The sequence below is a fragment of the Chlorocebus sabaeus genome, chromosome 15, assembly GCF_047675955.1.
Source record: "Chlorocebus sabaeus isolate Y175 chromosome 15, mChlSab1.0.hap1, whole genome shotgun sequence".
Classification (NCBI taxonomy): Eukaryota; Metazoa; Chordata; class Mammalia; order Primates; family Cercopithecidae; genus Chlorocebus; species Chlorocebus sabaeus.
In genome coordinates, this window is record NC_132918.1 from 56,989,108 (window position 1) to 57,003,096 (window position 13,989).

The window sequence follows — 13,989 nt, forward strand, 5'->3', positions numbered from 1 at the left end:
CAGGCTTCTGAAGAAGAGAACATGAAGGGCCAGCTCTGCGGCCCTGCCATGGACAGGGAGCAGGGGCTACTATAACAGGGATTTCAGGGCTCACAGGGAGATGTCCAGGGACTTCCATGACCCGAAAGCGTTTGGAAGGGGCAGCAGCAGAAAGAAAGGGTGGGGATGGCTGGAGCCCAAGGAAGAGGCCATGGCTGTGGAACAATGGGGCAGCCTCCTGCTGCTCAGAGACAGAGGGAGCTATATCATGGCTCCTGGCAGAGGTCCAGGGCAGGCGGACCAACCTGCCTCAATGGGCCATGCCCAGCTGCAGCGCCATTGGGTTCTGCACCCCTTCCAGCCACCTCACCTGCTGCCATTGTCATATGGCCCAGAAACCACAGGAAGGTGGGCTTCAGGGGACTGGGCAGGGGCTGGAAATGGTATGGGAGTGGCAGAGAAGGCCGCAAAAGGGACAGGTCAATAGGGCAATGGGAAGAGGCCCCTCTCCTTCTGGCTCTGCTTGGTTGACAGGACCCTCTGGGGCTGGCTGGGGCAGCTGGGTCACCTCTGGCCCTCTGGAAAGAGCCGGTGGAGGGATGATGAGCCCCGGATTAGGAGTCCCATGCCTACTCCCTGCGTGCTTCCCTGCAGCTTTGTTCCCTTTTGGGTCAAAGAAATGAGGAAAGTGATCCACACCTGGATGGTGCCCACACCCTTCGTGGGCCAGCGTGGGAATGACGTGGCTCTTCCCGGTGGTCCTGGCCCTGGGATGTGGGCTGCAGAGCCCCCTCCCTCACCAGTCCTGCCTCCTCCTGCCCGCAGGTACCTGGGCCTGCAGATGGGCTACAAGGCACTGGGCATGCTGCTGCTTTGCTTCATCAGCTGGAGGGTGAAGAAGAACAAGGAGTACAATGTGCAGAAGGCGGCAGGACTCATCTGACCCCCGCCCGGGCCACTGCCCTGCTCCAGAGAGCGGACCGTGCCTCTTCCACACCTGCCTATATTCACTAATGTTAACACGTCATTTCCTTTTTGTATTTTTAAACAAGAAAGAAAACCCCAGTCCTCATTTGCCTTCCCTACCTCCTCCTCCCAGAGTCCTCCCCACAGTTCCTAAGGGCCACTGTGCACCTGGGCTGCATGGGCCAGAGTTTGTGGCTGAGTCTTCCCTGGCCCCTTGGAAGGGGCCTCCAGATGCCCAGGCTCACTTCAGTGCTGAGTCCTCCATCGAGGATGCCCACTGAGGCAGCCAGGGCCCTCACCAGCCCTGGGGGGAATCCTAAACAGAGAGAGAAAAAGGGTATCTGCCCTTCTTGCCAGGCAGCTCCACGCTCCCGTTGACTGCCCACACCCTGCAGAGTGGCAGGGGTGAGAGGAAGAAGGAAGTGGCTGAGTTATTAATAGCCAGAGCCACTGGGAGACTGGGGAGCCTGACTGTAGCCCCCTTTGCACCTGGGTTTGGCATCAGCACAGACTATGGGAGGGGCTGGCTCCCTCCCCCTCAGATCCTCACTTCCTATACCTAGAGGCCATTCTGGATGCTGCCATGTTGGGAAGTACAGCCTCTGCCCATTACCTGCACACAGGCACCAGAGCAGGGACTGAGAAACCCCAAGGATGGGTCATCTAAGTGCTGTCCATATGAACCTTGGACTTTCTGTCCTTAGATCCTCACATTTTATCCCTGTCTTTCTGGGGTACATTTCAAACTGAGAAAGCTACAGCATAGTGAAGACCCAAGGAAGGCCTATGAAATGGTCCTGATGCCCAACCTCCCACCCCTTCAATGTGGGGACGAGACCCCCTCATCTCAGAGTAATGGGAAGAACCTCCCACATCTCCCTGGCAGCAGATGAGGTGGCTTCACATGCACTTCCCTGTCTGGACTTCAGCCCGTATTCCGAGGAGTAGAGAGGCAGAAGAGATGTCAGCAAAGCAAGTGACGAAGCAGAGTGGATGTCCACTGCCACCAAGCTGGAGAGCAGGCTGCAGCCCACAAAACAGAGCCAGTCAGGGTGGCTTTCCTGGTTTCAGATGTGCTCATACCACTACCATTTTCTCAGCCTCTTCTCGCTGCCTCCAGAGAGGTGGGTGCCTGGGCTGACAGATATCGCTGCCATGTGATAGAGGTTGAGAGACAGAAGCCAACAAAGGAGGCCATTCATCAACAAATGTATTTATCAGGCCGGGCGCGGTGGCTCAAGCCTGTAATCCCAGCACTTTGGGAGGCCGAGACGGGCGGATCACGAGGTCAGGAGATCGAGACCATCCTGGCGAACACGGTGAAACCCTGTCTCTACTAAAAAATACAAAAAAACTAGCCGGGCGAGGTGGCGGGCGCCTGTAGTCCCAGCTACTCAGGAGGCTGAGGCAGGAGAATGGCGTAAACCCGGGAGGCAGAGCTTACAGTGAGCTGAGATCCGGCCACTGCACTCCAGCCTGGGCGAGAGAGCCAGACTCCATCTCAAAAAAAAAAAACAAAAAAACAAAAAAACACAAATATATTTATCGGAGACCGACTTTATGCAAAGCAGTGCTAATACAGGGTTCTCCAAGGAGCTTCCCTCAGCTTTTACCTCACCTCCCTCCATTTACATTAGGGCCTCCTCCCAGGGTGTGCTCGGTGGGCAGTGTGGGACTGGGGGCATGGGAGTTGGTGAGAGCAGGAGGAGAGGTGGGGACAGCAAGCAGCCACAGATTGGCATGAAGGATCCTGACCTCACTATCCATGCCATCCATGGCCCCCAGACTGACTCTGCACCTGGCCCTTTGCCAGACAGCTCTGTCTCACCATGTCTTCTGGAACAACTGGGCATGGGTCATGGCCATACATGACCCTTAAGTGCCACTCTTCTTGGAAGACCCCCTCCAGAAGCATACTAGAAGCCACCTCTGGAAAGGCCTCATATGGTGATATGCCAAAACATTCATGTCAGTGTCCAAACAATATCCAATGCCATGAGACTGACGTCTTTGTGGAAACCACTGTTACAGACAGGCTTATTTCCAAAGCCACCTCATTTCCAAACATCTCACTCAGGAAGGGAGGCTCAATATAACCTCAGGGGCCAGTTTTAGCATTTGAAATGGTTCTGCTTGGAAAATGATTCCCTGCAACTAACCCTGGTCTTTCCCACAGCAATCTAACCAAATTTGGAAGGCACTGCCTTCAGCTGAGTTTATGAACAATGAATGCCAACCTTCAGGTTCTAGAAGATTATGGTTGCCCTCCCAAACCTTTATTCTATTATATTACTATTAAAATATTCTAATTTTGCTATTGAGGTAACTTGGTCCTGAATTTATGTTGTCATATACATCTGTCAGAGAACAGATAGCACCTGCACTTTATTTTATTTTATTTTTATTTTATTTTTGAGATGGAGTCTTGCTCTGTCACCCAGGCTGGAGTGCAGTGGCACAATCTTGGCTCACTGCAACCTCTGCCACCTGGGTTCAAGAGATTCTCCTGCCTCAGCCTCCAGAGTAGCTGGGATTATAGGCCTGTGCCACCACACCTGGCTAATGTTTGTATTTTTAGTAGAGACAAGGTTTCACCATGTTGGCCAGGCTGATCTCAAACTCCTGACCTCAAGTGATCCTCCCACCTCGGACTCCCAAAGTGTTGGGATTACAGGCGCGAGCCACTGCGCCCTGCCAGCATCTGCATCTTGTAAACAGAGAAAGTGCTCATGACAGAGACCCCAGGAGCCCATGGCCATGAGGATTAGAGGTAATGCAACTGTCAACCCATTAGCCTGGTATCAGGCAGGTACCAGACACTGCTTATCCCTTAAGTGTAGTTCTGCTGGGCTCTGAGGAGGCCAGATCACTGCTCTTGGGTTTATATCCAGAAGGGGAGTTGGACGCAAACAGCTAAGTCCATGGCACAAAACAGAATTAATACCATAATCATAATTGATCATATGGTCACAACCAGTACTACTACTCCCCAGAAAATCTTTCTTCTCAGCTGTCAGCAGGGAATATCATAGTGTCACTTTCATTTCACTTCTAGAGCAAAGCTTAACTTTCTTGAGTGTGTGACACTCATAGAGGATGCTGTTAAAATGCAAATTCCCAACACCTTCCACCCAGCCCCAGAGTCTACTTCTGTGGGTCTGAGAGGGACCCAGGAATGGCACTTTTAATGGCCTCTCATGAGATTGATGTGGGTGGGTCCCAAACCCTGTAAGGTGGACTGTCAGTGCAGTGGAGCCTGGGGGATGCCCATTTGTGCTTAGGCCACTGAGAAATGTAGAGGCTCGATAGGCCTTTGGTATATTCAAAGGTGAGTGAAGGATAACAAGGTGAAGAGATGCCTGTGAAGAGACGCCTGTGAATCTGATTTTTTGGATGACTGCAGCCAAGAGTGAGTGGGCATGAAAAACAATCTGAGAGCTCACATTTATATGAGGCTTTTATTAGTGCTAAGACAGACATTCTCATTTCACAAGCTTGGATGTGCAAAAAGAAAAAAAAATCACTTATTTCTTTAAATCAGTTATTGATTTAAAACCCCCCATCCTGCTGTCTGGCTGGAAATTCAGTATCAACCATGCTTGGTTCTGGCTCCTAGTGCCATCTGAAGGTCCTTGGATGCCACTTACCCTTGAATCAAGGGTGCCATTGTGAGTCTTTGGTCCCTTTCCCATTTGAGGCTGTTTAATGGCCCTGCTTCTCACCTGAGCCTGGAAATCCTACAAAACCTAGACCCCAGGGTTAGGCCCACCTCCCTGTGCACACTTGCAGCCATGCCCTCTCCCAGCCCCAGTCCTAGGAAGCCCACTCCTCTGCACCACTCCCTCTCCTCACCCAATCCAGCCCCTCAAGGGCTGAACAAAAAAGCCAGAAAAGGAAGAGTGTGCAGGAACCTTTTATAGTCCATCCTTCTTTGACGCTTCTTGGAAAAAGTACAAATACAGTGATAACTAAATACCATATCTCTATCAATTATCCTTTGGCCCAAAGCCCTCTGGGGTGATCCTCCATGATGGATGTCCCATTTAAAGGTGAGGAATCTGATTCTGAGGAAGCAACCATTGTGGACAGTTTCACAAAATAGCTGGCCAGGCCTAGACTCAAACCAGGCTGTCCACCTCTCTCTGGTCCAGCCCAATCTCCCCAGCTGAGTCATTCTGAAGAGTCAGCGTGGACTAAAATGATGGAGAGGGCCCTCTTTTCCCACTGATGTTCACTGGCCCATGGGACGGAAGTGGGGGAATCTCTTGAGGGCCAATTAAAGTGGGTAAAGGAGGCAGGAGAACCAGGTAACAGTTCATGTACTTGCCTTCTATTCAACAACTATTCATTAAACGGCAATTTATCCCTATAGCACCATGAGTTAAAGGAGAGTTGTGGAGAAAAGAGACAAAGAGGGAAGGGTTTTGAGAAGAAAAGGCCCTGAGAATCCTGCACACAGGCCTTCAAGGGAACAGCCCCATCTGGTGACTGCTTAGCAGATTCTTGCTCAAGAAACAAAGTCATGTGATTTTCTTCAACCACTCTCAAAGATGGAGAGATACAGTTAAGCTGGAGTCTGAAGCCAGTCCGTATCAAATTGATATTAAAATATTATAGCAAATCCAGGAGAAATACATCCTATCTTTCACAACCACAGGAATTAAATACTGGGAAGAAAGGTCCATCTTCTGTCAGTAGCACCAGATACCAGACTCATTATAACCTTTCATCAGAGATTAAATATGGAAACAGATCCTGGGCAAGCCCTTGGCAAATCATAAATGAGAGGGTTTTTCTCCATGACATACCCTGGCCATTCCTCCACTCTCCTAGCCACATCACGTCTCCAGCCCTGCTACAACTTGACAGCAATAATAATAACTAAAATGTGCACAGATCTTTACAGTTTACCAAGCCATTAACCCATTTAGAACACTTCTTTAATCGGTAAATCAGTGGGGAAGGGCTTGGCTATGCTGTAGTAACAGACCTCTCTAATCTTAGTCACTTGACACAACAAAAGATATCTCACTCACAGAACCTGCGGTGATCTGGGTGACTCTCAGGTCAGTGGCTCAGTAGTGCCCCTCTGCCTGCTCAGGGCCTGGACATATGGCCTCAGAGCCCGCCCCACCACAGCCAGTGTCTCAGTAACCCAGACTGTTTGGAACCTGAGGTACCTCCATTTCATTATAAGCTGCTATGATTGATGGGGCAGGGGAAGAAAGTCCTGGAAGATCCCGCACTGCTAAGCAATGGTTTGTCCCAAAGTAACACTCTTCACTCTGCTCCCAGTCTAGCTGCCGCAAGAGCAGGACAGAATATTCTGTGTGCTCAGAAGAAGGAAAGAGCAGATATGGTTGAGCGCTAAAACCCTCTACTGTGGGTAGTGAACCTAGGTGGACACAGTTGCTCACCAGGACACTTAAACCAGCTTTGCGGGACTGTCAGGGTTGGGAAACACAGTCTGGAAAGATTTCCCAATGGAGGAAGCACCAACTGTGGACCCCAAAGCTGAGGAGATGATGCCCACGCAAGGCCGAGGCAGTCTGCAGAGGGCTGGGGAGGTGGGAAAGATGATTTGCTCAGAGGAGGCAGAGATGGGGTGGTGGCTGGGAGAGATGCAGGGTCAAGAAAAGGATGGCTTCAGAGGGAAGAGATTTGCTGAGGCAGGGGGCCACAGGATGGGGAGGTTGCAGAGTCCAACAGGACAGCTGACAGAGCGAGACCCTGTGGGCGAGGAGGAGATGGGGTGACTCTGATTGCAGAATCGCACCAGAGTTCCCACCAGCCCTGTGGGGCCGCTATGACTAGTCCCATCCTGCACATGAAGAAAACGAGGCCCCTTCCAGTTGTCCCTCACGCCTCCCTTCATTTGTGTAGTACCTGATGTGTATAAGGACAAGAGGTGACAAACACATGGCCCCTACCCTTCAAGGACATATAATCCAGAGCTAGGACAAGACCTTAACACAGGGCAAAGTACCAGTGCTCTGAGTTCATTTGATGAGTGATGGGAGAAGGGGCTTGATACTAGCCATGTGGGAGAGACTGGGTTTCAAAAGAGTCAAGTGTGCTGGGAAAGACTTTCTGGGCAAAAGGAACAAGCAAAGGTGTGCAAAGATAAGGAAGCAGGAAAACCTGTGCACATCCTGAGAACTTGCCCGTCAGAGGCCTGTGAAGGAGCACAGTGGTCAGGCAGGAGAGGCAGTCGGATCCAGGCTGAGACCATCCTGGAGGGTCTTGAGGCTGGCTTACCCCAGGCTGTGAGTAGTGGGCTCAGCCGAGTCCTGGCTCCTGGGTTAGTGCTCACCTGCCCCTCTGCCCACTCAGGGCCTGGAGGAACGGCCTCAGAGCCCCCGCCAACCAGGCTCAGGAAGGCATTCCTAGCTCAGAGTACCCTCCTGGAGTCTCCACTGGAAGGGGTTCCTGAGTGGGCCGCGCCACACCCGGCGGAGCAGAGGCGCAGTCCTTCCGCCTGCTCCCAGCACACTCCACCCCTGCCCAGCATACCCATGGGGCCCCCACCTTGCCCACCTGGAGAGAACCACCCACTCTGCCCCCGCTCAGGGAGAGGTGGTGGCCACTGCTCTATCCCCTCCCTCCCTTCCTTCCTCTTCTACCTTCTCTCTCTTCTCATCTGGGTGCTGGAACCCAAGCGTGAAAGTGAGAGTCAGAAAGTCTCAGTCTCAACGCAGAGCGGGGCAGCTAATTTAAAACGGCTTCTACTCCGGCCCCCAGTGTGACTAATCTCCTTCTCTTCGCTCTACAGGTCTATAAATGGGCCACACAGCAGGCACCCCTTTTTAAATCTGTCAAATCCCCAAATCCATTACAAGTGACTTCAGAGGTCCCAGATAGGGACCAACATTTGTTTAAACCTTTGTCCTCATTACATTTCATGACCGCCAGCTTACAAAAGAGAGACTGGGGGGTCTGGATGAGACACAAGCTCTCCCTTGAGTCCACACTGGAAAGGACAGAGGCAGGTGTCACACCGTTCCTCTTTGACCCGAGCCGCTTGAATTCCAGAGTTACAACAGCTCAGGTGGGTTGAAGGCTCAGAATGTACCAGACATCCGAAGCGCTTTACATACATTTGCTCCTTGAATCTTCACGACAGCCCTGTGAGATGCAATTATCATGCCATCCCACAGACGAGGAAACAGGTCCAGGTGACTGCGGTCTCGGCTCCTTTCCTCTGGCTTCCTCAGAGAAGGCGCAGGGGTCTCCGCCAGGTGGGCGAGGCGGGGTGGGCGGCCCCTCGCGCCCTGGAGTCGCATTCGGCCACCAGGGGGCGCCCCCCGCCCTGCCGCGGCCCGGGGAAGCCAACCTCGGAGGCTCCACGCCCAGCCCGACACGGGACTCCCCCTGCGGCCCCACAGCGAGCCAGGCGGTACTCCCACCACCCAGCTCGCCTCGGACAGTCCTCTTCCCCACCCCACCGGGGCGCCCTCCGGCCTGCGGGGCTCCCCGCGCCCACCGCACGCACGCCTCCCCCTACTCGGGCCAACCCGGAGCCCGGGGACTGAACCCACTGGCGCCTGCTCACGGGACACGGCCTCGAGGAAACTTCCTGTCTGCCTCCCCGGGGTAAAGCACCGTTTAGTCTGTTTATATTTTCAGCACGAAAGTGTATTAAACGCGTTAGAGAACAAGGGGAGTAGAGGGTAAGGTGCCACGAGGTACCGAGAGGGCCCGCGGGCACACGCGGCTTCCTCAGGCTCTCAGACCGGCCGTGGGCAGGGTGGTCCCCGGCCGCACTGTGGGGCCATTTGCACCCAGAAGCTGTCAGCCTCCCCACTGCATCACTGGCACCATCTGGGACCCATTATTCAGCCACTGCAGGGGGCTCAGTAGCCTCTGCTTCCTCCTTCTTCCAATTCCCAAAACCTTCACCAGAGCACCTCCTGGGGGCCTGGCCCTGAGATAGGCGTGCATGTCAGAAAGAAACTGATGTCAGCATTCCGGGCACTGTCTTCCCCGGGAAAGGCAGGTACCCACCCCATCACAGACTCAGGCACCCGAGCAAGCTGGGCACCAGGCCTATAGGGGTGAACAAGACAAACAGAAGGCAGATAGACAACCCAGAAAGCATCCAAACTGTGGCTGCAATTGGCTGATCAATTACAGGTGCAATAGTGCCATGAAGGAGAAGTGCAAACAGACAGACAGAAGCCTGCATGGAAATGCAGGGGAAGCGGGTGTATGTGGTGGATTAACAAAGGTGAAAGAGGCCCGTTCCCTAGGGGATTGGAGATCTGGAGCAGAGGTGAACTCTAACTGTGCCTTGAAGGATAGGGTAAGTTTGTTGACCGGGGCCTTAGAGAAGGTGTTCTGGGCGGAGGGGACTACAGGAGTGAAGACTCAGAGGTGAGAAAGCTGGACCAGTGTTTGCCTGGAGGACACGGTGTAAGTAGTGCCCCCAGTTGCAAGGTGCCTCAGGCAGAGCATGGTGAAAGGTGGATTCTAGAGGGAGAGTGTATCATGCACATCTCCTTTAGTAACTAACAGTGGATGATGGGGCGTCGCTGACAGACTTTTAACAGCGGCAAGATAGAACCAGATTTCAGGGTGTAAAAGGCCACTGGGGCTACATGTGTACTTGGAAGAGGAAACCTGGCTGGCAAAAGTCCTTAGGAGGGAGGCCTCCTTGTCATTATGGTCACTGGGATACTAGAGTGGGAGACGTCAGGGCCAAGGGCAGGACCAGCAAGCAGCAGGAGCATCCCAGGCACCCACAGGCTCCTGGCAGCCAGGTTGAGCCAGCGCAGAATGCGGGGTTAGCAAAAGGCCATGCTGGAGCCCATCCCAGCACCAGAACTTGCCTTGTTATAAAACAAGCATTGGAAACTGGCTGAGCCTGGGCCCAGCACAAGGGTTCCAGTTGGCCTACAAGATATTTACATGTCTTTAAGTTAGCTCCAAACACTGGGAGAGTTTGACTCGAGTTTTCTCTTGAAAAACCCTGGTGCAGCACTCCAGCCCAAAAACAATGGATCGGAGCTGAGTAGAGGGCAGTCCTTCAGATGGACCCTGTCCTCTCGGGGTAGCTGCGGTTCCCATATCATCTGCCTGGCGCTTGTAGGTATTTAAAACTTACACACACACACACACACACACACACACACACACACACCTCAAAGAGTCAAGTTAAAACACCAGAAATCCAGGTGGATGTTGGAAAAGACAAGCCCAGAAGGCAAGAAAGGCTGTTTGAGAAATAATGACCAGGGAAGACTGGCCGTACTTGAGGATGGATGGGCAGAAGATGTGCGGAACAAGGGTGATCGCCAGGTGACTGCTTGTGGCCTGCTAGAGAATGAAGTCCAACACTGAGCTCCTCGTCCTCCCCAAACCTCCTTTCACTGACTTTCCTGTCTTTCCTGTCTCAGTTAATGGCATTCCAACCTTAGTTGATTAGACCAAAAACTTGGAGGCAATAGAAAATAAGCTTTAAAAAGACTTTTTAAAATCTACTTTACTGACATATAATTTATGAACAATGAAAAGCATTAATTTTAAGCCTACTTACTGTTCAATGAGTTTTGACAAATGTATACAACAATACAACCACCATTTTAATCGAGATATAGAACATTTCCATGACCACCAGAAAATTTCTTGATACCTCTTTCCAGATAATACTATCCCTACCTCCTCACTCCATCCTCCTTCCTTGTGCAAGCAACCAATGATAAGCCTTATTTCACTATAGATTAACTTAACCTGTTCTAGAATCTCATATAATCGGGGTCATATAATACATTCTGTATCTGGTTTCTCTTGTTTTGCATGTTTTTGAGATTCATTTGTGTGGCTATGTGTACAAGTAGTTCAAATCCTTTTCATTGCCGGGCAGTATTTCATTGGATAAATAGATCATCATTTGTTTTTCTGTTCATTTATTTTTTGGCATTTAGGCAAAATATGTTTTTCTGTTCATTTGTTTTTTGGCATTTTAGTTGTTTATAATGTTTTTACTATTATGAATAAAACTACTTAAAAATTAAGCAGTACACATTTGTGCACAAGTCTTTCTGTGGACCTATGTTTTCTTTTCTCTTGGGGAAATACTTAGAAGCAAAACTTGCCGGATCACAGGTTATGTGTACATTTAACTTTATAAGAAACTGCCTATTTCCAAAGTCATGCCGTTTAATGCTTCCCACTGGTGTGGGAGAAGTCAGTTGCTCTGTATCATTTTGAAAACTTGGCATCATCAGTACTTTTTAATCAATCATCTTGAGGTTTAATTTACATGCAATAGTATCCATATATTTTTATTTTTATATTTATTTATTTATTTATTTATTTTTTTGAGACAGAGTCTCGCTCTGTTGCCCAGGCTGGAGTGCAATGGTGCAATCTCAGCTCACTGAAACCTCAGCCTCCTGGATTCAAGCAATTCTCATGCCTCAGCCTCCCAAGTAGCTGGGATTACAGATGCACACCACCACACCCGGCTCGTTTTTATATTTTTAGTAGAGATGGGATTTTGCCATGTTGGCCAGGCTGGTCTTGAGCTCCTGACCTCAAGTGATCCACCTACCTCGGCCTCCCAAAGTGCTGGGATTACAGGTGTGAGTCCACCGTGCCCAGCCAATATATTTTTAGAATAGAGTCAATTTATTCTGATAAATGTGACATCCATGTGACTTCCATATCCAAATTAAGATACAGAACATTTCCATCTCCCAAATAAGTTCTGTCCTGCTCCTTTATGGTCTCCTCATTACCATACACTTCTCCGCAGGGAACCACTGATCTGCTATCTATCATGGTAGATTAGTTTTTCCTGTTCTAGAATTTAATGTAAGTGGAATCTTAAGTATGTCCTCTCACCAGAATGCTTTTGAGTGAGATCCATCCATGGTGTTGTATGAATCAGTAGTTGATTCCTTACCCCACATGCAAAATGAATTTTAACTTTAAAAATCATTTTTGGCCAGGCGCGGTGGCTCACGCCTGTAATCCCAGCACTTTGGAAGGCCAAGGCGGGCGAATCACGAGGTCAGAAAATCGAGACCATCCTGGCTAACACGGTGAAACCCTGTCTCTACTAAAAATACAAAAATTAGCTGAGCGTGGTGGTGGGCGCCTGTAGTCCCAGCTACTCGGAAGGCTGAGGCAGGAGAATGGCGTGAACCTGGGGGGCAGAGCTTGCAGTGACCCAAGATCGCGCCACTGCACTCCAGCCTGGGCGACAGTGAGACCCCGTCTCAAAAAAATAAAATAAAAATAAAAAATCATTTTTAAATCTTTACATTATGAACATCTTAATAGTCATGAAATCATTATTTCAAATGGCCTAAGCCCATCAGTTTGTGTTTCAAATGATTTTACTACATCTTAAATATCTAATAAAATAGGTAGTTTTAAAAGTCACATATTTGTAGAATGAACCTAGTAAAGGCTTATCATGAAGACTGCCTGTTGAATATTCTTGTTTTCCATTATATCCATAGGTAGTCTCTTAAGTAGGATCAGATTATGACAATCAGATCATCTAAGTTTCTATGAAGGCAAAAATTTAGTGTCTGCTTTTCCAGTTTTCACATAAAAATGCTGATAAGACTATCTGAAAAAGTGAAAATACTATCTTAACTATCCTATGCTTGGTTAATTTTCCACAAGATATTTGTAATGCCCGGGCATGGTGGTTCACACCTGTAATCCCAGCACTTTGGGAGGCCGAGGTTGGTGGTTCACCTGAGGTCAGGAGTTTGAGGCCAGCCTGGCTAACATGGTAAAAGCCTGTCTCTACTAAAATACAAAAATTAGCTGGGCGTGGTGGCAGGCATCTGTAATCCCAGCTACTTGGTAGGCTGAGGCAAGAGAATCACTTGAACCCGAGAATGCGGAGGTTGCAGTGAGCCAAGATCGCACCACTGCACTCCAGCCTGGGCGACAAGAGCAAGACTCAATCTCAAAATAATAATAATAATAATAATAATAATATAGAGAGATCCCTTGTATACTTTGCTTAATTATCCCCAATTGTAACATTTTACAACACTATAACATTGCAGCCAGAATATCGACATTGATGCAATCCATTTATTTTAGATTTCTTCAGCTTTACTTGTACTCATTGGTGTGTGCAAATATGTGTGTGTGCCTATAGCTCTACACAATTCTATCACCTGTGTAGCTGCATGTATCCACCCCCACAGTGGAGATACTGAAGAGTTCCATCACCATAAGAATCTCTCCTGTTGCCTTTTTTTTTTTTTTTTTTTTTTTGAGACAGAGTTTCACTCTGTTGCCCAGGCTGGAGTGCAGTGACTTGATCACAGCTCACTGCAACTTCTGTCCCCCAGGGTCAATTCTCCTGCCTCAGCCTCCCGAGTTGCTGGGATTACAGGCGCCCACCACCGCACCTGGCTAATGTTTGTGTTTTTGGTAGAGACAGGGTTTCACCATGTTGGCCAGGCTTCACCTCAGCTTTCCAAAGTGCTGGGATTATAGGCATGAGCCACTGCGCCCAGCCTCCTGTTGCCCTTTTATAAACACACTCACCTCCCTTCCTCTTGCCCCCTTCCACCCCATCTCTAGCCCCTGGCAATCACACTAATCTATCCTTCATTTCTAAAATGTAACTAACCTATCCTTCATTTCTAAAATGTGTCCTTTTTTTCTAAAATTCCTTTCTAGAAGGTACGTTCTAGAATGTACACACACACACACACACACACACACACACACACAAAACATGGATGAATCTCACCCAGAAGGCTTAAGGTGAGAGGACATACTTAAGATTCCACTTACATTACATTCTAGAACAGGCAAAACTAATCTACAGTGATAGACACCAGATCAGTGGTTCCCTGGGGAGAAGATGTATGGTAATGAGGAGACCATATAGTATATATAGTGGTATACATAATAGATGGTATATATAATCATATGGTATGTATTTTTTTCACTCAATATCAAAATAATTCACTGGACAGTCATTCAAATTGTTGCATGTATTAGTAGTTTGTTCTTTTTTATTACTGAGTAGTATTCTATGGTATGGATGTACCACAGTTTGTT

General features: G+C 49.3%; 2 protein-coding genes across 2 annotated transcripts in view; both read left to right on the forward strand.

The window, feature by feature from the left end:
- The window catches only part of SLCO2A1 (solute carrier organic anion transporter family member 2A1), an 89,748-nt gene extending 86,482 nt beyond the window's left edge, over positions 1 to 3,266 (forward strand). The window contains exon 14 of the mRNA XM_008009077.3: positions 805 to 3,266. Within this exon, the coding sequence (XP_008007268.1) occupies positions 805 to 922 (118 nt within the window). The 3' untranslated portion in view covers positions 923 to 3,266. The remainder of the gene's footprint in view (positions 1 to 804) is intronic.
- A 3,162-nt stretch (positions 3,267 to 6,428) lies between these two features.
- LOC103241648 (chromosome 15 C3orf36 homolog) lies at positions 6,429 to 7,765 on the forward strand. The gene is given in 3 exon segments (XM_073023808.1): positions 6,429 to 6,512; positions 6,969 to 7,541; positions 7,543 to 7,765. Coding segments are annotated over 3 exon segments (777 nt in total). The 3' UTR covers positions 7,663 to 7,765.
- The last annotated feature ends 6,224 nt before the right edge of the window (positions 7,766 to 13,989 follow it).